The sequence below is a fragment of the Camelus dromedarius genome, chromosome 8 (genome assembly GCF_036321535.1).
Source record: "Camelus dromedarius isolate mCamDro1 chromosome 8, mCamDro1.pat, whole genome shotgun sequence".
Classification (NCBI taxonomy): Eukaryota; Metazoa; Chordata; class Mammalia; order Artiodactyla; family Camelidae; genus Camelus; species Camelus dromedarius.
The window spans coordinates 54844251-54869562 of record NC_087443.1 but is presented as its reverse complement, the minus strand read 5'-3'; the positions used below and the strand labels follow the sequence as shown (position 1 = coordinate 54869562).

Below are 25312 nucleotides of genomic sequence, written 5' to 3'. Positions count from 1 at the left end.
AACATATGCACAAGTTAAGAGTTGGCAATTTCACTCCTAAGTATATATCCAACAGAAATGCACAGATAAATTTCCCAAAGACATACAAGTATATTTATATCAGTATCATTTGTAAGAATCAACAACTAGAAAGAAGCGAATTACCTTTCCACAGCAGAGCACATAAAAATGTTGTTGTATATCCCTACAATAATATACCATACAGCAATGAGAATCAATGAGCTATTGCTAAATGCGACATTGTGGATGACGCCCACAAACACAATGTAGAGAGAAATAAGCCATTCATACTTCATGGGTGCATTCTATATGAGATTTCAATCCTATAAAGTTAAAAAAAAAAAAAGCAACACCTAATCTATGCTGTTAACAGTTTAGACAGTAATTACTCTTGGGGAGTAGTGATGTGGAGAGAGCATAAAGGAAGCTTCTGGGATGATGCGAGCAATATTTGCTGTCTTGATCCAAGCATAGGCCTTTTCCCTTTTAGCCTGTTGTCTCTACTATTTATTTTCCCTTGTTAGAGAAAGCAAATGTTTACCAGGATGAGTTTGCCAATACAAATGTAATTAAGTAATTTTGGTTGAGTCTCTTAAATCTGAATAACTTAAACTCATCTGAAATGGTTTGTAAACTCTAGAAAAACCATATAAATAAAATTAAACCATAGAAATAAAATGTTTTAAACAATTAATTTTTCCAAACATCATAGTACCAATTACTAAAAATTACAAAAGCCTCTTTGGCTATAATGTAATAAAACTAGAATTTAAAATCAAAAGTTTACACTAAAGTCTCTTAAACATTTACAAATATAAAACATAATATTAAATATTAGGTCAAGGAAGATATAAATGTAATAAAAATATATAGAAAATAATAAAAATAAAGATAACAAGTAATCTAACATAAAAGATACAGTCTAATATATTTTTAGAGACAAATCTGTAGTCTTAAAATGTTTCTATTATTTATGAGAAAGAAATTGAACAAACTAGACATTCAACACATTTAACCAAAATAAGTACAAATAAGTACGTCCTAGGGAAATTGAGAGGAAAAATAATAAAAACACAAGCAAAAATAAATGAATTAAAAACCACAATAAGAGTAAAAATTTAAGGACAATTTCTATAGTTGGTTTTTTAAAAATAAGCAAATCTCTTCCACATTAAATCCGGAAAAAATAGAAAGACACACTTGGATAAACTTAGAAATGAAGAAAGAGTAGATAACAGCAGGTCAAAAATAGAAGAAACTAAGATGAAAAATTATATGCTAATGAAGTTTTAAATCTTGAAAAATACTTAATTTTTATTTAAAGAAAATTTAAACTGACAAACAAGTATTGGATTAATTTAAGTTCTTTTTGTGACCATCAGGATTTTTGTCACAGTTTCAGTAAATGTAAGCTCCAAATCTGGAGCAGCTCCGGGGGCTGGCTTTGCCAGCTACAAACGCAGTTCAGTTCACTCTTTGATCCCCAGTGCTAAAAATAGGCCGTATGTCTGTGAGACTTGAAGTTTCCAGGTAGCAGGTAACTAATGAAGGGGAGACCCACAGGAAGTAGGAAATAGTTGATAGCAGTAATTAAATATACACAGTGAAAAGAGGAAAACTGAAGCATGGAAAGAAAGTGTTTCCTATAGAATAGTGATCTATGATAAATCAAAACCTACTTTCAGCTGGGTGGTCACCTCAGCGCTCAGCCTAGCTCTGATCTTTTACGAGAAAATGGAATGTTTCGGCCCACAGTCTAAGAGAAGAGGGCAAGAATGTAAGCCAGGCCCTTTTCTTCTCTAAAAACATGCCAACATTGTCACATGTAAGTCTGACACCTGAAGCATACGGATTTCATTCAGTAACAATACAAAGGACTTGCAAGAGTTTAACTGTTAACTGCTATTTAATTCTGGTCAAATTGATCACTGAGATAATTCACTTTTGAGAGAGGAATTCTGTTAGGCATTCTTTGGGTTTTGTAAGCTCTACTCATTATTAATATAGATAGTCAGAAAACTACTCGGTTTAACTCCTTGGAGAATAGCCATTGCCAAATTACTGTTTAATATTTTATCCTCAGCCTTTATTAAGAATCGATGGAAAATGTTTTACTAAGAATACGTGCCTGTATCTCCTGAAAACTAGGTTGGAAGACATTGCCATTATGTTTCTCAGTAGTTCTTACAGAAGGCTCATTCCTAAGCCACACTTGAAGGTCTAGTTCAGCTTCTCTGACTCTGATCCCCAATCCCTCTAGGTAGAAATAATTTCTTCATCAATAGTATTGCCATAGAATTTGATAGACATTTATATTAAAGCATTTAATCAGGGCCACAAGAGAGGAGGTACAATGGGTATGCATCTTTATACTTTTAGTGCCGAGTTCAATTGGAAGGACACTAACATTTTGGAGCTTGCTATGGCACTAGCCTTTGTGTTAGGAACTTTCATATAACTACAAGGAAGCATTCATTATTCTTAAAAATACGATTGAACAGAACTGGGTTTTAGTCCTAAGAATAATTTGGTCTCTTTTGTAAAAGTAGTATATTTCCCTTGATCAGACAGTGAGAACTATATAACTCATTTTTGTTTATCTTTCTATCTTGGCTACCAGGAAGTTCACATTTAAGTGTAATGTTCAACTGCAGAAACGTACTTCTCCCGAATTTTTCGTATATTTATCCCTCCTCCTGTTGCATGTGGTTTATGATCGCCGTTATTTTTTAACTGATCTGTCATATGTCTGTTTTTATTTCAAGTTGCCCCATATCCTTTTTAGAAAATGTTTGAAATAGATAGCACATCTAAAAACAAATTTACAAATATGTTAATAGACTTTCCAGTCTGAACTTGGAATTATTTCAGCATTGATTATTGTATTATTCTACTTTACCTCATGTTTTTCAATAATCATTTCATCAAAAATGTTGATATATATATTATCTTTTATTTTAGATAAGCTTGAGAAGTTATAATCATGTCCTGGTAAGCTGTAAATAAGAAAAACATATTAAACGCTTAATTTGGTTTATAAAAGCATGATTCATAAAGGACTATAAAATTAACCTGTGTTCTTTTCTTTTATGAAGCATAAACTAAGAAAAGCTATGTGCTTTTAAGACAACTGCTATCTTTCATTAAAGCAAGTATGTGTTTTTAAAATTATTTTCTCTCTCTCTCAAGGTAATTTGCATAAAAAAATAAAAACGTATAAATGCCAAGCAGAAAGGCTTTCACTACAGCCATCCATTGCAAACAAATTATCTGGAGTATGGTACATTATGACTTTCCTACTATCTCACATTCTGTTAGTGTCTGCTACTTCACACATAGAGTTAAACTGCTCTTTTGCTCACAGCTAAAAGTATGACTGTTTAACCACAGAGCTTATTCTCTTTCTCACATTTATTTTCTACAACCAGAAATTGGGATAGTGGAATACATTTAATTTTGCAAGTTGTCTGCTGATGGCTTACTTGATTGGATATATTTTTGGAGGTAGCTGAAAGGGTAGCATTGTATATCACAAGCAGTGAACTTCCACTCTCAGCTCCAGCTTGCTCATCAAATCTCAGTCAAACTTCTAACAGCTCAGAGAAGTTATATAACTTGCCCATGGTAATGCCACCTGCAAATGACAGAGCCCTAATCTGAACCCAATTCTGACTAACTGACTCTAAGAGCCAGATCCTTTTCACTATACCAACTGTCACTGACATTATTTATTGAAGTGTGTTGCTTAAGGAAACATCTACTATGTCAAAGGATCTTCAACAGTTTGTATAATTTTCTAAGACCAACTGACAATGACAAATGAAAAACGTTAGTTGAATTTGGAGAACAATTTTAAATTGAAGATTTCTTATCTAAGTGATAAGCTGACTTCCCTACCCTGCTCCTTAAAGAGTTCCCTTTCATGTTGCAATGGGAGGCAATGTATATTTACAACACTATGCTAGCTAGAAATGATTACTGTCAACCTCAAGACATTTTTGAGTGTGTCAACTTAGTATATCCCTTAAATTACTCAAGTCCTACATTAACTTGCATTTTGCATTCTACTCAAACTCTCCCCCAAATTTCACCACAATTTCTTCTCCAAAGTAGAGCTCACAAGGTTAATTACTATTTACTACTTATTATTATTATTATCTATCCTATTTGCATGTGATTTCTATTCACTAATATATCGTGTGGAGAAAGGAACGGAGCTCTTGCAGCTGAGACATTGAAAAGTGATAGCCGAGTGGTTTTGCCCTAGCAGAGCCCTCTGATCCACATGGTTGTACTCTACATGTGCTCTTGGCTTATCTGATGGCTATAACTGCAAGAATGCAAATACTCTACAATACTTCCTCTCTTTAGTTCACTTATAAGCTTATCTTATTGACTATTTCATGTTCTCCTAAATCCACTCATTTAACAGTGTATTCTAACTCCAATGTCTAAGTTAACACACCAAATATTTCCACACACATAACCACATCTTATACCTTTGTAAACCTTTTACCCAAAATACATTTTACATACCAATTATTTAATATTATACAATATAACATAATAGATTTAACTTTCAATCAACACTCTTTGCTTACAAAGAGTAAGCAAATACCAGAGAGCAAAGCAAAGTAAGAAGTACAAGATCCAGACAGGCAGACAAATAACAAAGATTTCTGTGGTCAGAGACTCTGAATATACTATTGAGCTGTGTTGTGGAAGAATATACCTGAGTTCTGATAATAGCAGAAGTACCCATAGCACCTACGCTAACAGATTCTAAGTTATACTGGTCTATTTGGGTTTTTCTTCCCAAGTTGAAATAATGGCATAAACAGAGTCTCTCTGTTTCCCTGCAAATTCTGGTTAGGGTTTGGAGGTTTTTACTTTGAGGTGTGGTGGCTGGGATGTGACCATTCACACAGAGCATACAATTTCCCTCAGTGGAACCAGTACTGGAGTGAGGGGATTCTGGGGAAGGTACTGGTGGGTTGGTGGTTCTGTGCTTGCATCTGGGACCAAAGCCTTTTAGTTTGCTTGGAAAGTGACTGACTGAATATGGCACTTCCTGGTTAAAGCCTATAGTCAGGACAATCCTGCAGGAAACAGAGTGACTGGAGGGTGAAGGGGATAGACAGATTGTTTTATCCTGGAAATCAGGACCCACTCACAAAGAGTCAAGGTCAAGAACACAGATGGTGGAGGGAAAAACAACACAAGAAGCCCAAGAGCCAGGAGACCAAGAGGTTGGCATTCAAGAAACAGGAGAAATTCAGGAGTTAAAAAGACAGAGTGATATCATCAAAGAACCATGCAAATAGGCAGGAAACACATAATCTGCAGAAACTGAGAAAGTTGAACAAGATTGGCAGAAGGGGGAAAGGGCATCAGGAAAAGAGAAGGGACTTGGACAATGGATATAGTAGACAGTTCCTTATATTCCTTTCATCCTAGTGAGAGCTATAGCCGTATAGGAAGTGACAACTGAAAACTGCTAATGGAGTTTAGAAAAAAATTTTAAGCTCTATATTTCAAATTTGTCTTGTTCATTGCACTTTATTTTCAATTACCAAAACCTATTTACATAGCTTTAGCATCAAACATGAATCTTGAAAAAGAACAAAGCTGGAGCTCTCGCTTCCTGATTTCAAAATACACACACACACACACACACACACACACACACACACACACACACTATTGGTTCTGTTTCTCTGGAGAACCCTGACATTCAGTGACACTCTGGAAAAGGTTAAAAACTATGGTGGCAGTAAAAAGTTGGTTTCCAGAGGTTCCAGGGAAGGATGAAAGGATGAATAGGTGAAGCACAGGGCATTTTTAGGGCAGTAGAAGTATGCTGAATAATACTACAGTGGTGGATGCATGTCATTATGAATTTGTCAAAATCCACAGAATGTACAACCCAGAGTGAACTCTAATGTAAACTGTGGACTTCAGCTGATAATGTGTCAACATTGGCCCATTGATTGTAACAAAGGTACCACACTGACACTGAGGGAGGCTGTGTGTGTGTGTTGTAGGGAGGGGATATGTAAGAACTGTGCTTTCTGCTCAGTTTTACTGTGAACCTAAAACTGCTCTAAAAGATAAAATCTATCAATTTCTTTAAAATGGAAAAAAAAAGAAACTTAATCTCATTAGAAATCCGGGAATGCAAATTAAATCACAATGAGGATATCATTTAAGATCCATCATACTAGAAAAATTAGTTTTTAAAATACAAACTATTATTGAAGATGTGGCACAACAGGAACTTCCATATTGCTGTTGTGAGTGTATGTCGGTACAATCACTTTACAAAAAAGTTTGGCATCAGCTAGGAAAGTTGAAGCAGTTCCATTCTTAGACACAGATCCCAGCACAGAGGTTTTCAGAGTGTCCCCTGACTAGGAGCATCAGTAACACTGGGGAACTTGTTAGAAATGGAATTATGTATCAGCCCTACCCCAGAGCTGCTGAATTAGAAACCATGGAGTTGGGCCCAGCAGCCTGTTTTAAGAAGCTGTATAGGTGATTTCAGCGCACAAAATAGTTTGAGAACTACTGTCTTAAAAAGGAACGTTCACATGTGTGTTCCAGATGACAAGTACAAGAATGTTCAGATAACACTATTTGCAACAGCAAAACATTAAAACCAGGCAAATGTGCATCAATCAGCAGGATAAAGCACAAATAAATTATGGCATTTTCACACAGTGGAATACTATGCAGAAATGAAAATGAAGGAAGGAAAGGAAGGAGAGAGGGATAGTTACAAGTATGAATATGGATGAATCTCTCAAAATAATTAAGAATAAGGAATCAAGATTGCAAAAGATGATTCAATTTATATGAAGTTGAAAAATATCCACGAGTGAATAAAACATAGTTAGGGATAAATACCTGTGACGTAAAATCAGTAAGAAAGAGAGGGAGTGATAAACACAAATTCATGGTTGCTACATCTGAGGGGAAGGAAAGGGGATACAGCTAGGTATTGGAACAGTGGGGCCTTCAAAAATATTGGTGATATTCCATTTTTAAGCTAGATGGTAGATACACAGGTATTCATTTTATCATTTTCCCTCAGAACTTACATTTATATATACTTTATATATTAACACATATGTAAGAAATATTTCGTAATTTAAAAGCTTAAAATTAAGCCTGTCTCAACCATTATTTTCAATAAATGGCTCAAGAAAATAATTTTGTTATTGCTCTTTTTTTAGGAGTTGAGGAAAAACAGATTCCAACTTACATAAAATCTACTTTAATTTCTTCATTCCAGCATGGATGAGATCCACTTGCAATACTGGTTTGGTATACAGTGTGCTGAAAGGAAACTTCCACAAAAGGGTGTACAGTATCCTGAAACACAATAAACACTGACTAGATTTTTGTAATATTTTATATAGTTGATAAAAGGTAGCAGACTAGGGAATTACTTAGTTACTGGCTGACAACTAGATAACTTACTTTTTCTAGTTTTTCAAATAACCATTATTTATTCATTAATTTAATAAACATTTCTTCACCCTCTTCAATATCAGGTACTACTTTGCTGGGATCAAAGGTACCAAAGGTACATGGAACCTTCCCTTAAGGATTTTTATCTTAAGTCTATCAGGGGAAAATAAACAGATAAAAAAAAATTGAAATGAAAAGTGAGAAATAAAATAAATATATTCCAGGCATAATAGTTACTCAAGAGAGGCAATGATTAACTTTCTGGGGTGAGGACAAAGAGAATGTCACAGAGAAAACATTGCTTGGGCTTGAGCTCTGAAACTTTAAATGGTAGTTCATGTGGCCGGTAACCTGAAGCTGCACAGTGGCCATTCCAGGCAGAGGGAAGGACATGTACAGGGGCCTTCTGGACCAAGCACAGATACTGCTGTGGGGTGGAGAGAAACATGGCCAACTGGTAGGTAAGAACCAGACCATTACAGATTTTTGTCGCCATTCTACAGAGCTTGCACCTTATTCTACAGATCTTGAGAGCAAAGGAGAAGGGAATGAAATGGTAGGAATTACATTTCATAAAAAGCACCTTCCCTGTGTGATGGAGAGTAAACTAGAAGCCCAAGAGATTAGAGATGGAGAGACTAATTAGGGGCTAGTTGCAATTCAAGACAAACATGATCAAAACTGCACTTTACAGAAGAATTAAATACTTACCTCATTTAAGATTCCATCTGAGGCTACTGATTTGATTGTTTCTTTTTGCCTGAGGCCAGACATGGATGATATCAAGTAAGTAGGCATATCCAAGGCTCTTCAGGAAAAACAATATAGAGATATACACTTTAACTGATTTTAATATTAGTTTTGGTGGGAGTGGGTGGGGTTTTGCTTATGTTTATAGAAATGTATAACTCAGTTACCCCGGATCTTACAGGGTTTGCTCTGGATCTTCATATTGTAGGTGGTTAGAGACACATATTTGATAATCACTCCTCTGAAAGGGTAACTCCTAAATAATGAACTGTGGATTGGAACCAGTCTATGATAAAGTTTTCACTGATCCTCGGCAAGAGGAGAAAAATAAGGCAAGTAATACTTTGAGACGATATTATTCTTATTTTTGGTGTTAAAATATTCTTTCTATTACAGTTTGATTACTAATAGAAAGTGGTGGTCATTTTATAATGTCCTTATTTCACAAAACAGCCTTGAAATGTGCATTTGTTTTGAGGATAAAAATTCTATTATAAATAAGGTTGTATTTTATAAAACATAGGCAAAACCTTTAAAAGGTTTTAATCGTAGATTAGTAGCTAATAAGCAAAATACTTGTTTTTCATGCGCAGAGTTCATGGGATGTGGTAAACGAGCAAGTAGAGCACATATGTGTTAAACATAGAGAGAGATACATAATATTCCTGAGATACCTGGGTACTAAATATTCATAACATATGAATTACACATGAGACTAAACACATGAGACATTCGGTATTCAGGATATGCCGTATATACAAGAGCATTTAATATTCCTGATGCCTTCATTTGGCCATTCTGACCTCACATAGCCTTTGCCCAAGAAACACAAATAAAACCCACTGAGTACCTGCAGAAAAGATGGGAAAAATCTGATTTTTGCAGAAGTCACCTAAAATGACAAGTGCCCAACAGAACCTACTCTCTCCAGCATTCTACTTCCAATACTGTGAGGGGACAGTGGCAGAGAACAGTGCACCTGGCAACAGCAGCATAACAAGTTTTCACAATAGGGAATAGGGACAGAAGGCATTTATTTGCTGTACCACCCAAAAATATACATGTTAAAGTTACTTCGGGCATCCCAAAAGTCTGAAAACTTTTAGTACATGGCAGTGACAGTAAGTTTGACTATCCAAATGAAGATTTCAAGATTTATTCAGCTTCTGTATGTGGAACATTAACAAAGCGCAAAGTTTTACTAAGAAGATAGTATGGAAATTTACATTTAAGACAGATCTTTTGATCTTTTGCAACTCCAAAAAATGGTACATACTGCTTTACCTATTAACTATTGTTTTCCTCGTTGGAATATTATAAGCTCTCAGTATTCTGACAAGAATCTTAATGTCTCCATCACAAATTGTCTGTGCAGCCACTTTTTTCCTGTCTTTCCTCTGAGGCTTTAACTTTCTTCGTCGTTCCAGAAGCTTACAAACCGCATGTGTCAACTGGCTAAAGAGTAAAAAGTGATCAGCCCATATATACAAGACAAGCTAAGATTTGAAAGATACCAGTTTTTTAAATTAATTATTATAAATAAGGCCATTATTCTGAACCACGTTCTCTCCATTGTGGAGGGGAGACATTTGCCTCAAACCCAAGGAAAAAGTATTTTTCTGAACATAGAGGAGATGCTATGTTAAGAGAGAAGATGATGGCTCTATGTCCTTTGGGTACATGGTCCAAGAAGAGACAAGGGCATGGAGAGGTATTCCATGAAAGATGATGTTATTTCAAAAGATCATTTATTTTTCAGGAATCTCTCTCTTGAAAGTGGTTAGATACTCAATTTCTCTATATGGTTCTGAAATAGGAGTTAGTTAAATATGCTGCCAACCCTGGCAACACAAAACTATGGAATTACAGCTTTATGGTCACACCCATCTTCCTCCAAAGACTGAAAATAAAATACAATAGAGTTCAGCTCCCTAAACCAAATCAGACCGTACTGTTAATACTAAGAATCTGCAAGTGACCCCAGGGAGGTTTCCCAGAAACAGAGCATGCCTAATTCCTGTTCCTACCCTTATGTTTCAGATAGGACAGTATGAAAACTGAGTTGCTTCAGCCAAATTCTCCCTCAGCTGCTGCCTGTGGATCACGGAGCCCTTGTATGGCTGAGGATTCAGTTTTGAAAGGGGAGATTATAGGCTTAGTGTGTGGTGCTACCACCAACAATTTTCTGGTAGCAGTCTCAGGACAGGAAAATCTTATGGCAAAACTAACTTGGGATAAAGGCATTTCTTTTACTCTTCTTTCTTGCCCTAAAAATATCAATAAGGAGAGGGTTAAAAACTGGAATATTATACAGTTGAAAAACATATCATATAGATATATCCAAAATGCAATTTTAAAATGATCACATATATTTAAGTCATTATATTTTACTTATGCTTTGCAACTGCATTTTTTAGCATTAATTTAATTACTGTAAAAATAGAGAACTTATTAGAAGACTTTGAAGGTATTGGCTTAAAGCTTTATATTGCACACTTAAATAATAATAATTTTAGTATATACCTTGCAGATACAATTTCTTCATAATCGGCCACAATATCTGATAAGTTAAATTTGCTAACTTTGACAATTCCTCTCATTATCAACCTTCTCATCTACAAAAAAAAATTAGAATTTAAAGAAATGTATAGTTTATATTTTAAGATTAAGTATATATGACACTACTGGTGTCACTATTTTTTTCTCCTATTTTTTTGCAAGCAGTGAATGGAAAGGGGATTAGATAAGTGAGAGTATAGTTCTGTTTGCTACCGTTATTAAAGTCGTTCTTAACGCTCTCATCAATGTCACTCTCACCTCTTTTTCCACCTAACTCTCAGTACACATGGACAGAACCAATCTTCCCCAAAAGAGATGATAACCCTATGAATGTTCTTCTACAAGAGCAACTTGTAGGGACATGAATCTTGATCCACAGACTCAAAGAAATATGATTACATTTCTGTTATTTCCTTTGAGTCCATCCTATTCTGACTTTCAGCTCTCATTCTGTCAGCATGGTAAAATATTCAGTGCTTGAACAGAGCCATTCCCTGAAGCCCTTGCTACCTGCAGAACCCACAGACCTTGGTTCCTCCAAGGACTCAAGAAATTCTTTCTTTAAGTTTGGGGAAATCCTTCCGTTTTTCCTCTAAATTTATCCTTCACAACAGATTTAGACTTTCAGACATGAAACCAGAAAGAGGTGTGTCTGGAGGCAGTTTTCTGCTTTTTGTTCTGCCACAAATCATCCTGGAGATAATGTAACCTAGAGCCTAATGATCTGCTTAAATTAGACAGGAATATGGGGTGGTAGAAGAGTGGGAAAAAATGTAATTACCATGCCATATGGGTAACAAATTGTTTCCCCTGAAGGTGAACCACACCTCTCTCCCCGCTGGCCGCATCACTGGGCTTGAGTGCCCTCACTCATGCTCTCTGTGTCTGTCTGTCTCTCATTCTCCTCTGCTCCTTCGGCATCACACAGTCTGAGCTCCTTGCTGTTCCTCCCACAGGTCACACAGGCTCCTTCCTCACGGTTTTCACAAGTGGCTCCATCAGCCTTCGATGTTCTCCCAGAAAACTCCATGGCTCCTCCCTCAGCTCCAGGTTTTTTGCGGAAATGTTAGCTTCTCAAGGGCTTTCCTTGATCACCTTATTTAAAATTGCACCCCATCCTCCTACACACGCACACACACACACACACTCCTGTCCCCTCTTCCTACTTTACTTTTCATAGGACACATCACTCTCTAACACACCAATGTTTTATTCGTTATCTGACTTCCCCCACTAGAACGACCTCCTCTAGGAAGTCAGGGATTTTAGTCTATTTTGTTTACTGCTATAATTCCAATGTCTAGTATAATATCTGATTCATAGCAGGTGTTCAGTAAATATTTAATGAGTAAATTAATGAAAAGGACAGATTGAGGAGATGTGCTGGCCTTTTGCATGCAAAGATTTCAGCAAAACTTTATCTGGCAATCCTTGAGACTGCTGGGACTTTACTGTTGCAATCCTGGCCTCAGCCACCACTGACCCCAGTAACACAGCCAGAAGTTTAATGCGCAAAACTCACAGTCCCATGAGTTCCTCCCGCAGCAGGATCTAAACACCTATGACCCTATTAGGCCTTCAGTGTCAAACCAGTATTCCAGAATCTGTAATCAAAGTAATTATCCCTTGAACTTGTCTTCACAAGGAGCTGAAACCCAGTCTCATTTTCTTAAAGCTCCTTCCCAGGATTCTAATATGAAGTTCAAGTATCCTCAGACACTTACTCTCTTAGCACCTTCCTGATCCTCTGCCGCCCTCCCTCCTGGGCTTCCTCACACATGGAAAAGAAGAGAAGGCATAAGAAGGATATATGTTCTTTTCTCATGAGTAAGAACACCTCTTTATTTCCTAAGACATAGAGCTCATTATTAAATCACATGCCAACTTTTTTTTTAAGATATGGAGCAATAAAGAAGGTGTAGGAGGAGCAAGGGTGAGTGGGAAAAACACCTGCCAGTGATAAAAGTGAGGTGCTGTTTCAGGCCTGTCATAGCTACAGTGGTCTGCATTGCACCACCCTCTCACAGGAGCACAGTACAAACCAACACAGCGCTTGAGGTTTTATCTCATTTACCCCTTACCTCAGAAGTAAAGCAAGGTAGTCATTTTTATTGTCTGTTTTTACAAAAGAACGAAGTGGGACTCACTGAATAGGTTACTTGCCCAAAATGCAGAGGGTGGCCGGAACAGGTCTTCACACGCTTGCCTAGGTGCTCAAGGTTGCTTCCCACCTGTCTCCACGAGGGATCTGGTATGTTTCTCTTAGATCTTTCCATAGCTCTCTGCTTCTTTTCAAGTTACCCCAAAAGACTGACTGCTCTGGTGCTCTACAGCAAAGGATGTAGATTATACTCTTGAATAAGCCTTAGAAACCTCCGTAGCCTTGCAGTTTTATCCATCATTTCATTAATTGCTCAAACATTTCTCAACATTTTCTGAGTGAAGGGCACTGTGCTGGGCATTGCAGACTTATAGTTCCTGCACTCCAGAAGCTTGCAGCAGAGTGATGAGGGGTCAGTGGAAAGAAATCAGGAGTGAAATTGGATTCCACCTCAAACCTGTTTTAGGCTTTGTTAGGATGTGCGGTAAATATTTGACTTTGCATTTGTCTTCATTTGTCTTCCTCTAATAGTTTCTGTCTCCTAGTAGCTCCTCCATCCCTTCATGCCCTGAACTGCTGTAGTCTAAGGAGTTATTTATGAATTATTTAAAAAATTAGGGATTCAGGCAAAAGCTGGCATTATTTCTCAAAGTGAATTTTAGGGTCAAAAAGCGATGGGAAGTCTTTAATGTCCACATTTAAACGGAAAAAGTTGGGATATAATTTAACCATGAGTTTGCCATCAATTGAAGTAACTGTTGCATCAACAATGTATCTTAACAGCTGACTCTCTGGGAAGAGTACAGTACTGGGCATCCAGCAGACCAGTTTTCACAAAAGTAAATGCAAACATATTGATAGTACTATTTTGTTGTTGTTACCTTTTTCAGAAAATTGACAGAATTAATCCTTTGTGCAATAATAGAATTCACATCTGAAATGGACATATCCTTCTCCACCTGGCTTTCATATTCCTATAAACAGAGAATTAAATTAGTTTCACTTCTTGAATGTAACAGAATTTAGATATGATATATATGCTGCAATAAAATATTAACTACTCGTATCAGTTCATGTGTAGGAGATACTGGAAGAAAGAAGAGAATTTCTTTTAGGTTCTCCCACTGAGAATTAGCTAAGAACGGTTAGGACTATATTTTGTTTGCCCCTAGAAGGAGGTCTATTCATCTTCTAAAACAGTAATGATTGAGAAAAAAATTTGCAGTTGAGAAAATTATAAGAAAATGTGAAGACAACTGAGAACTATCCTTCATGCGTTCATTTACCTGGCAATTGCTGGAAACAAAAGAAATGGGAAGTAGTACGATATAACGGCCCAGAGAGTGGGCTCTGGAGGCCGTAGTCAGATTCGGGTTGACCCTGCCATTTACTAAATGAAATTAATTTTTCTGGGGTGGATTGGCAAAAAGCTGATTAACTACTGCACACCTCAGTTTCCTCTTTTGTAATAATAATATTACTATTACTAATAACAATACCTATGTCACAGGATTGTTGTGAGATTTAACTGAAATAATATCTGCAAAGTGCATGGCATATAGTCAGACACCATGACACTTCTTTCCTAAATAATTACTTCAGCATTATCTCTAAAAACTAAGGACATGCTTCTACACAACCACACCACCAGAATCACAGACAACAAAATTAACAATTTCCCAATATATCTAATATTCAACTATCAATATTATATAGTATTCTAATAACCAAATTTCACCAATGGTTGCTCCCTGCCCCCCAACACCAGGATCTAATTAAGGATCATATGCTGCCTTTGATTAAGTGTCTTCAGTTTCTTTTAATCTAGAATACTCTGCCTCCTTTTTAAAAGATAATGACTCTTTAAAAAGATCAAAATGTACAGAGAAAAACAGTCGTACTTGGTAGCCAGTTGTCTCACATTTCAGATCTGTCTGATTTTTCCCTTGTGGTGCCACTTAACGCCAGGATAATCCCCCAGTTTTAAGCAATGTAGCATAACGTATTCACAAATTCTGGGCGTTAGGGAGTGGACATCTTTAGGGAGCCATTATTCTGCCTACCACACTTAATAAGATTAAGTTGGATCACTGAGTCAAGATGGTGACAACTAGATTTTTCCATTGTAGGGGTACAGTTTTCCTTTTCAAATAAAAGAAGCAGCTATTCATGCTTAAATATGGATATTTTATTCAACAACTTCATTAGTTGTGACAGTTTGCTGTCACAGTAGATTCTATTTTCCATGTAGACAAATGTATTTTCTGCAAACAAGGATAGTTTGTCTCTTCTTTTCCAATTCTAATTTTCTTCTTTCCTTTCTTCTTTCTGGTTTAATGCATTGGCTCTTACTGGTAGAGATGATAGTGGACATCCTTATGTTGCTGAGATTAATGGGAAAACTGATATTTAGCCACTAAGTTTAATGTTTGTGTAGGAGCCTATGAGGAAATTGATTTCTGATGGTGAGCATTATACCAAACAGTTTCAGAGCCACACAGATAATAATGCACTGAATCACAGTTAAGGAACAGATTATAAGGAACAGGTTTTACAGAATGCTGGAAAGCTGGAGACAGAGAATTTGCTCAGAGACGCTTGGGCACTGGCTCTATTTTATGGCCTCTATTTAATGACCTTGACTTAGGTTCAAGAACCAGAAGATTCCAATGTTTGTAAACATTCCCTTAAATGGAAGTGCCTTTACCTCGTACGTATTAATTCTTCTAGGGTAGTAGTAATAAACCTTGCTTATTTTGTATGGATTGTTTTGTTTTGTTCTATTTTATCCTGTTTTGTTGGCTCTGGCAAAACCCTACTGTATGTGGACATGTCACAAGAAGCTTACTTTCCCCATCACAGAGCCCAGGAAAAACCAGCATCAAAATTTCTTGCAGCTGTCCTGCCCTGTGTTCTGCCCTGCTTCTGTATGTTTCTGCATCCTTGGCTAATTAAATCTGAAACTCAATCTAATCACCCAGTGGGTGTAGATGGTCCCTCCTTATCTCTCCCCCCACTCCTTCAATTCTACAACTTACTGGAAACACTTCTTTTCAAAGCACTTTGTATCAGCAGAAAAACCCAAAATGTTGAAACATTCTTAATCAGTTTAAAGAAGTTCTCTACTGATTCTAGGGTGCTAAGAGCTTTTATTATGAATGAGCAAATTATTAAATGCCTTTTGGGCATTTATTAAGGGGAGCATCTTTTTTTCCTTCCTTAATTCTGTTAATGTGGTCAATTATTTAATAGATTCCTTAATTAAATTAGCTCTGTTATCTGGAAATAAGCCCTATTAGGTTATGGTGTGTAATTATGTATTTACACATAATATATTGCTTTTCAGTTTGTTAACATTTTGTTAGCAATTTTACATCTAGGCTCATAAGTGAAATTGACCTAAAATGGTCATTTCTTGTTTTCATTGCCCAATTTTGGTATGAAGGTCATAGCAAACCTCAGAAAATGAACTGGGTTCCTTTCTTTCCTGTTCTCCAAATAAATAGTCTGTATAAGAAAAGGGAAGTTAGCAAAGCCCCTCATTTCAAAAGCAGAAATTGTTCCTTTTTTATGATGTTATATCCCCAATTATGCTGAGCATTGTGCATTGCCCAAAGCAGTTTATGAAACTGTAGAACTGGATTCAATCATCAAGAGAAACAGCAGGAGGAAACCGAGTAACTTTTCAGCCATTCTGAGCCAAGGCCTTCCCCCTGCAGTTTACTAACAGAAATTCCTATGGTCTCAAAACAGGAGATGAATCATAATTAAAAGTTGAGCAATGCTTTCCAAAGCCAAATACCAACTGGTCTGTTTGTGAATACATATATTTCTAGTCACCCATGTTTGCAAAAATAATAAGCTGTCTGCAAATCCTATCTGTATATGACTATAATAGTCATATGTGCTAACTGGTGGTGCCATGGCATCGTCATTGAAGAATCATTGACTTACATTTCCTCTTTCACCTCTGAGTAACACCAGAAGAGATTCTAAGATGATCCCTTTGGTTCAGACCATGAGTGTCTTTCCACTACTATTTGAGTTTTAAATGTAATGATCCTGCATAGTTTTATTCGTGTCTCCTCTAAATTAGGATATAAAAAGCTAAAGGACGGCTGAGTGACAGCAACAAGAACAAACACACACTATTTTAAAAAATAACTTCTACTATTTTTAATATTAAGTGGCTTATTGCAATTCCCCTTCAGTCCAGAATAAAAATGAAAACAAGTATCAGAGAGTTTATCCATTTTTTCTTGTCAATTGACAATAATTCACCAGAGTTATATTAATAAATCTATCATAACCTATTTTAGTATAAGGCATTCACTCTTTCTGACTCGTAAGATCTATAAATCTCTTCATCTGAATCTGGTATCTTTATCTAAGTTGGCTGACATCACCCTACAGTGGTAATTCTACTGCGCAGGCATTTTCTTCAGAGATGGAACACTAGTTTCTTCTTGAACCATGTCTTAGCAAGCTCAAGCGCTAGGATTAGTACAGCTGGTTATTTCTTTAGGAATTAGCGCTTATAATTCCGCTCTTTTAAGACTAGCAGTGTGCTGGTAAGTATTCAACAGCCAGTTCTCTGGGAGTGGGAGGGGAAGCCCAAATTTGTAGCATTTGCTGATTTATGGTGGAAATAGCCCCCCAGCAACACATTTAAAGCAACCAACATGAACTCACTGAGGGTGGAGCTGGAAAGAGACATGCACAATAGGCCGTCACCAGCTGGTGCCAGCAGGCTCCAGCACGCCACCACCACACAGCATAAGGCTAATTTTCCTTTCTCTTTTTTGTTTCCACATTTTAAAGTTCCTGAAATTGAGATGTGCTTTACAATCAAGTGTAAGTTTAACGTGGTAGCGTTTTCTCTCCCTTATTCCCCCAAATTGCTTTTAAATTGTTGATGCATTTTATAATTTAAAAAAAAACACAATATTTACAAAAATTTAGAATATACTTAAAGCATTCTGGCTGCGAAATAGGCTGTTTGAATAACAACTAACTGGCAAAGAAATCTGGAGATCTGTACATTTCTAATGTCTTTTAAAGACAAGGGGAAATTTTTTGTCTACAGGTTATCAGTTGATAAAAAGAAAGGAATTAACATAGATTCAGAGCAGCAAAACATTAACTTATCACAGAATAAGCTATATGCAAATAGAAACCTAGTACCTGGAAGACTACATCCGGAATCTCTCTGTCATAGAGGGGCATCTGCTGCAGAAGGGAAACATCTACCTGACCTGCATTTCTCAGTTGTAATAGCTGGAAACGTTTGCTCTTTTTCATTTCCTCTTCAGAAACAAAGTTAAATTCATCTTGCCACTGTTCAAGACGAAAATACTTCGGCATATCCTGTCCTTTATGTTTTATGTACTGTAAAACATAAATAATGTAAAACCCTTACTTAAAATATTAATTTTTTAAAATTCAGAATTATTTCAAAATAGTTTCCCCCCTCAAATGTGAGCTATGAGAGTTGCAATATAAATAGGAAATGGAGCAACTGAATTTGTACAGAGATAGAATCTGAGAAAAAAAGAAAAAAAAAGAATCCAGCCTTTGTAGCTTCTCAACCTTTTCCTGGTCATGATTTAAGTAGAAAATGAAAACATCTGTATTGCATACTGGGTTAAAAGATGACACTTTTTGTTTCTGGTTGCCCTAAAAGTCGAGAGAGGGTCAGTATTTCTATACACATACAATCAATTCAGCACATCAGTTGGGAGCTCTGAACTGGAGAGACAATAATCTACTTATGCACTGCTTTATTCAATAAATGCAAATGTGAGTACATGCAAGGAAACATGCTAGTTGCCATAAGAGAGACAAAGATTCATTAGCTGTAGTTCCACAAGGAAAGATAAAACACATGAATGAATAACTAGAGTAAAAGGCAGAAGATATTAAAGCCACAAGAGTTTATAAAAAGAAAAAAAAAGTTAACATGAGAGCTAGGGGGAAAAAACTCATTTATCTGACTTGCAGGGTGGGTAAGACAGCTGCCTTGGGTGCCCTCCGAAGCAGAGGGAATGATATGAATAAGGCATGTTTGGAGCACACAGAGCAGTTCAGTTGGCTGTAAGGAAGAGGAGGAGAGGTGAACAAATAGTGAAGTCTTTGAGTGTGTCTATAAATCATTATAATCCTCAGGATTTAATAACATGGCTGGCACTCAGTACATGGACAACGGATGTCAGCCTGGTTATTCTGCAGGATGTCCTGAGGGCTGTTAAACAGTGGCAGAGTACTAGTCATCAGGCCTAAGGTAGTAATGATTTCAGTTGCTGAATTTTCTAGCTGCCTTTACAATGCTGTAAACTGTTGAAAACTGTATTTGTCCTCAGATTTACCTTTAATGTCTCCTAGTACCTAGAAAAATATACTACAAACTGTGGAGGCATATACGAGGGTAGAGTTTGAGAAACAGAATATATTTACAGTACAAATATTTGCTATAACTTACCATAATAAATTCCATTAAATCAGAATATTCTGGATTATTGGGGTCAATTCTGACTTCGTTTGCCCATTCAAAAAGCTTCTGTGCATTAATAAGCCACGGAATTCCAGGAACACCTCTTGCACTTACATTCCTTAACACGCTAACATATAAAGAAAAATATTTTGTGAATTTGCATATAATATGCAGGTTATATGGGGTAAAACCTACCCATTCCAGGTATTTAAAGATAAAACTTATCCATCCCCTGCATTAAGGATAAAACACAAGGGTTAGGTGTGATACCTCTCCTGGTTCTTGTCACATTCTAACCTGTATCCTAGTGTTTTGATAAATGTCTATCCCCTCCCTTAAGAGACAAGTAAGCTTCTTAAGGGTAAAATCTGTAAATATTCATCTTTACTATTTAAAGTCCACAATATAAAAATAATCTTTATGTTGTATCTTTACAGTTAAAACATAATATAGAGTATGTGATACAATTAATTAGAAGTACGTGCCAGAAGAATATCTTTATTTGGTCATGTGAGGCCATCTTTGGAAGTTAGAGAGCTTATTATAAAAGACAGGCTAGATTCATAATGCAGCCTTAGAGAACTCAACTATAGGCCAAGTGCAGAAGGAATTCAACCCTAAACAGTAAGGGTTTCCTTTCAGCCACCAATTATCCCAGTTATTTCATCTCTCTCTTTATAGATAATTTGTTTCCTCACGTGGAATTACAGCAATTTGTATAAGAAGATTTTTAAGATCCTTTCTATAAAGTACTCAAGAAAAGTTCCAGTCCATAAACTAGGATTCCAGAAATATGGTTCTGACTCAGATTCAATAATGTCAGCCCAAATATGGATACACATTTTATACCACTTTCCATTAGCATCTATTCATATTTTTATTGATGAATCTTTGGAAGATATTGCTAACAAAGCCAATGCCTGGTATGATAGGATAAAAGCAAAACTACAACTAGGTAAAGTTTGAGTATTCTTCCCTTCTTTAATTCCTATGTCTGGCCTCACATATGAACTACTTTAATGTCTTTGTCCTAAGAAATCTCTAGGGCCTAACACCCTCAACATCATCATGTATCGAATTTTCCTTCTAATGGGAAGAATCTTAGCCCAAGTCCCTTAGAGAACAAAGGCTGAGCTACAGCTTAAATGTTCAAGAATAGATTAGGGAGAGTAAATTATCCCATTAAAGCCAAAACCATACTGGGTCATAACTGTATTTTGAGGTAGTCTCCTGATTGCTGCCTCATAATAAACTAATAAAAACCTCAGAACAACTCCTGCCCTTGCTATAATGATTCCCCCAGATGTCCCTAAAGGTGTTTAGCTGCGGGCTATGGCAAAATTTCTCTGTCCTCTCGGCCCCCTCCTTCACAACCAAATGCTAAGCAAATAATACAATTCAGCGTCATTAAGTATACTCACAGTGGTGTACAACTATCATCACTATATTTCCAGAATTTTTCCATCATTCCAAACAGAAATTCTGTCCCCATTAAATAATAACTCTCCGTTCCTCCCTCCCCTCAACTTCTGTCTCTGTCTCTATGAATTAAGCAAAAAAAAATTTAAAGTTACCAGGGGGAAAAGACAGACTGTCTACAAAACACCAACATTTAGACTGACAGTGACTTACAAACAGCAATGATGAATCCCAGAAGATAATACAATTGTAGCTTCAAAGTGCTAAGGGAAAATAAATACCAGCCTCAAATTTTATGACCATCTAAACTATCATTTAAGAACGAGTTAAAAAAGACACCTGCACCCCAATATTCATAGCAGCACTATTTACAGTAGCCAAGACATGGAAACAGCCTAAATGTCCATCAACAGCTGACTGGATAAAGAAGCTGTGATATATTTATACAATGGAATACTATTCAGCCATAAAAACTGATAACATAACGCCATTTGCAGCAACATGGATGTCCCTGGAGAATGTCATTCTAAGTGAAGTAAGCCAGAAAGAGAAAGAAAAATACCATATGAGATTGCTCATATGTAGAACCTAAAAAAATTAATTAATAAATAAATACAAAACAGAAACAGACTCATAGACATAGAATACAAACTTGTGGTTGCCAAGAGGGAGGGGGGTGAGAAGGGACAGACTAGGATTTCAAAATGTAGAATAGATAAACAAGATTATACTGTACAGCACAGGGAAATATATACAAGATCTTGTGGTAGCTCACAGAGGAAAACAATGTGACAATGAATATATGTACGTTCATGTATAACTGAAAAATTGTGCTCTACACTGGAATTTGACACAATCTTGTAAAATGACTATAACCCAATAAAAAATATTAAAAAAAATAATAAAGTTAAAAAAGAAAAAAAAAAGAATGAGGAAAAATTATGTTTTCAGATATACAAAGACTAAACATGTTTGTTTCAAAACTGTGTTAAACAAATACTCTACACAAGAATAACTGAGATTGGAGGGGTGTGCTTAATGTGGTATTAAAACGTTCTAAGATTTTTGGTTCACTGCTTTATCTCTAGCTCTGTCAGCAGTTGTGAATAAATGAGTGGATGAGTGACTGAATTGGTGAATAAACAAATTCTTTACGATCTCCTCTGGTTCCATGCTCTGACTCTCAGAAGTCAGTCTTGCCTTTTGGAGCACACATCCCAGGTTCCTAGACCCACTGCTCATCACCAGTCCCTGGGATCCCACAACTATAGAGCTGTGGAGGAGAGTTCTATTACTTCCCTCTCCGATCTCAGAGGCTCCAGCTGTAAAGCTTTACTTCTAATTAACTTCAGAAAGGGCTCTGAACTTTGAAAACCTCTCCTGCAATTCACTCCCTATTGAAACCTGTCATCTGTCCCAATCTTGCACAGAATTGCTTTCCATCTTTTTTAAACTTGAGTTCCCAAGTAACTGGAATGGTTAAGTGCAGCATCGCAGAAGCTATGAGAGAAGACTTCAAGAAGCAAAATGATGAGGACAGGCCAATGAATGTGGCCAGAAGGGCCTCAGTAGCTTTCAGGAATAATTGAGTGGGGTTAGGGAGGAAATGTATGAATAAAAAGTGGAGGCAATGTGTGCAGACCAGCATATGAGGACCTGGACAGGAAAAACAAACAGAAAGAGTTTTCAGGGTTTAATCAAATGTTTGGATTTTTCTTTGTGTTAAAGCCCAGAAGGATTCTTGGATATAAAATATGTAGCGCATAGGGAGATGGAAAAGTTGAAGACAATGTAAGAAAAGGAAATAAATATGTCAGCAGAATCCTATAAGGGACCAGGGAAAGTTCCAAATTATTTGTATAACAGTTAGCTTTAGAGTGAGAACAAACATCTGACTCCTATAAAAAGGCAAAGAATAGTATGAGGCAAGGATTAAAAACAGCTGCAGTTGGGACCATGCTAGGGAAATACTAAGAAACAAAAGAAAATAATGATTCAGCGTATTAAAAGCTTATTCACTAGCTCCAAAATGAATTACCTTTATTAATTGTCCATTTTTCTCCTAAAATGCCTTCCTCCAGGTCTCTAAGAAGATGACATTATATATTTAACAAAACAAGGACATCCATCAAAATTATTCTCTGTCTGCAGAGTGATTTCTGTCTCATTCTCTGCTTTGAAATTTCTTCTTCTCTAGAACCACAGCTACTCACCTGTGTTCTAGTTCATCATCTCCCTGACTCTGAAGGATCTCATACTCTTTCTAATATATTCTGGCTCTTTTCCCATGGATTTCATCACTTCTTTTTAGAACATAAGAGTTGCTCCAATTTTTAAGAAATCCATACTTTGATTCTGTTATCTCTCTTATTTTCAGTCTCTTTTTCTGTCAAACTTCTTGATAAGTAATCTACAACCACTACCTCAGTTTCCTCAACATCAATTGTTGAGTACCACTGACATTTGGTTTAGGTCTTTTTTTCTAGTTTCTCTAAAATTCTTTCTTATTTACCAAGAAAAGCACTGATGGGACTTTCACTACGACACTGGCTATATGCCACTGGTTTTATAGACAGTGTTCTCATTGTTATTTTAAAAATAGTCTCTAATCTCAGTTTTCATTTCCTGTTTAATCCAAGTTATTTATAGCAATGTTTTTTTTAATATTAGTTTATTTTAATTTCAAAACAGACTATTTTTTTAGAGCAGTTTTAGGTTCACAGCAAAATTAATCACAAAATAGTTTCTGCAAGCCTCCCTACTCCTCACACATGCACAGCCTCACTATCAACATCCTGTATTTATTTATTATGTTTGTTGCAGTAAGAGTTGCATCTGTTACAATCCATGAACCTGTGCTGACCCATCACTATCACTCAAAGTCCATGGTTTGCATTAGGGTTTACTCTTGCTGACTTACATTACGTGGGTTTTGGCAAATATGTGATGACATGTATCCACAATTACAGTATCACACAGAGTATTTTCACTGTCCTAAAAATCCTGTGTGCCCTGCAATTCATCCTTCTCTCTTAACCCCTGGCAACCACTGACATTTTTACTCTCTCCATAGTTCTGCCTTTCCCATAATGTCATACAGTTGGATATAGCCATGTTTTTTAAAAGTATCTGTTTAGATGGGGAGGGGAAAGGCTATCTATTTGTTATCATCATTCATTAATTGTTAAATGATGAAATCTATTTGGACCTTTATATTTATCATTTAACTCAAACATGGCACAATATAAAAGCCAGCATTATCATTTTTATAGAATTTTACTGTATTTCTAGTAATCCTGTTTGTGGGTCTAGTCTAGAAAATACCAATTCCTCTAGGAAGTCCTGGGACTTGGATGAAATTTCTATGTCCAACAATTTCTTCCAGCAAACTGATAACGCACAAATGATTCTTTCATAATCCAGAGTGACTTGGAGATATAAAGTCCCCAGAAATAAAATCCTTGGGAGTCTTGGCTTTTGCCCACAATGTAAGGGCTATGGAACTGCCTCTCTCATCATCCATGTGACTCTAATCCTAAGCACCAAAGAGATGCATTCTCCTACATATAAAGAAACTTACTGACTTTATTTAAAACTTTATAACTTTTATTATAAATAAAATATATAAATATATTATATACATATAAGCACAAATAAAAAATAAAGCAACGTCCAAGTAAATTAAACCATTTGTCCTGTTCTTAGAGTTTTCCCTTTTGTAGGTTTGTGTGATGCTTTGCTGAGGACCGGCATTGTTTTTCAAGCATGAACGTTCATTACCTGCAGTAAGCAGAGCGTAATGACTGTGACACAGGTGTGAGAGGAATGCCATTTTCATCCAAGGCCCACGATAGAGAATAGCTTAGTTTTCCTGATGTCAAAAGACAAAGTTCTTCTGTTCCATTTCCCTCAAGAAGAAAGGGCACATCTGTTTATAAAAGGCATAAAAAGCATGCATTTTTGAGCACATTGTAGTGTTTTTTCCTAACTTTTACTTGTGCAACCCCAGGAACACAGATTATGCTGACCCCAGGCTCTAATCTTGGAGCTCTCCCTTGCCTCCCATCTAAGATTCTTCAAGGCAGACTGCTTCAAACAGACTACCAAAGAGAGAGGGAAAGATTTATCTGAACATATAGAGACGAACATCTGTATTTTCCTCTTCTTTTGACTAGTAGTTTTTAAACCATTCTTTCTGGGAGTGGCTTCCAGCAAGAAAAAAACACTGACAGCAGAAAAAGAGCTGCTCTGTGTCTTCTGTCTCTACATTCTTGAGTTTTCTCCCTCATTTCATGTTCTTTCTCAGTCTCCAGACAGCTTAACAATACTGCATGGGCCTTCTGCCAAGTTCTTCGTGCTCCCTAAATTTTTCCCTTTGAGTCTTTTCTCCTGGATCTCCACAACCAATGATCGTCTTCACCTGGACTCCATCTAAGCGGACTATATTCCTCCCTCATTTTCTGTCATTCCCCCCAGTTTCTTTGCCTACTTATTTTCTTCTCTCTCCTCCTTGTTCACTC

At 36.5% G+C, this 25312-nt stretch overlaps 2 protein-coding genes across 2 annotated transcripts in view; both read right to left on the bottom strand.

Annotated features, from left to right (window-relative positions):
- The window catches only part of CC2D2B (coiled-coil and C2 domain containing 2B), a 31123-nt gene extending 20183 nt beyond the window's left edge, over positions 1-10940 (bottom strand). The window contains exons 1-5 of the mRNA XM_064488294.1: positions 10747-10940; positions 9508-9678; positions 8185-8281; positions 7265-7374; positions 2900-2996 (exon numbers count right to left, since the gene is read on the bottom strand). Of these exons, the coding sequence (XP_064344364.1) occupies positions 2900-2996; positions 7265-7374; positions 8185-8281; positions 9508-9678; positions 10747-10838 (567 nt within the window). The 5' untranslated portion in view covers positions 10839-10940. The remainder of the gene's footprint in view (positions 1-2899; positions 2997-7264; positions 7375-8184; positions 8282-9507; positions 9679-10746) is intronic.
- A 13499-nt stretch (positions 10941-24439) lies between these two features.
- LOC105084369 (protein CC2D2B) overlaps positions 24440-25312 on the bottom strand; it is a 35057-nt gene continuing 34184 nt past the window's right edge. Inside the window, exon 13 of the mRNA XM_064488297.1 lies at positions 24440-24720. Within this exon, the coding sequence (XP_064344367.1) occupies positions 24702-24720 (19 nt within the window). The 3' untranslated portion in view covers positions 24440-24701. The remainder of the gene's footprint in view (positions 24721-25312) is intronic.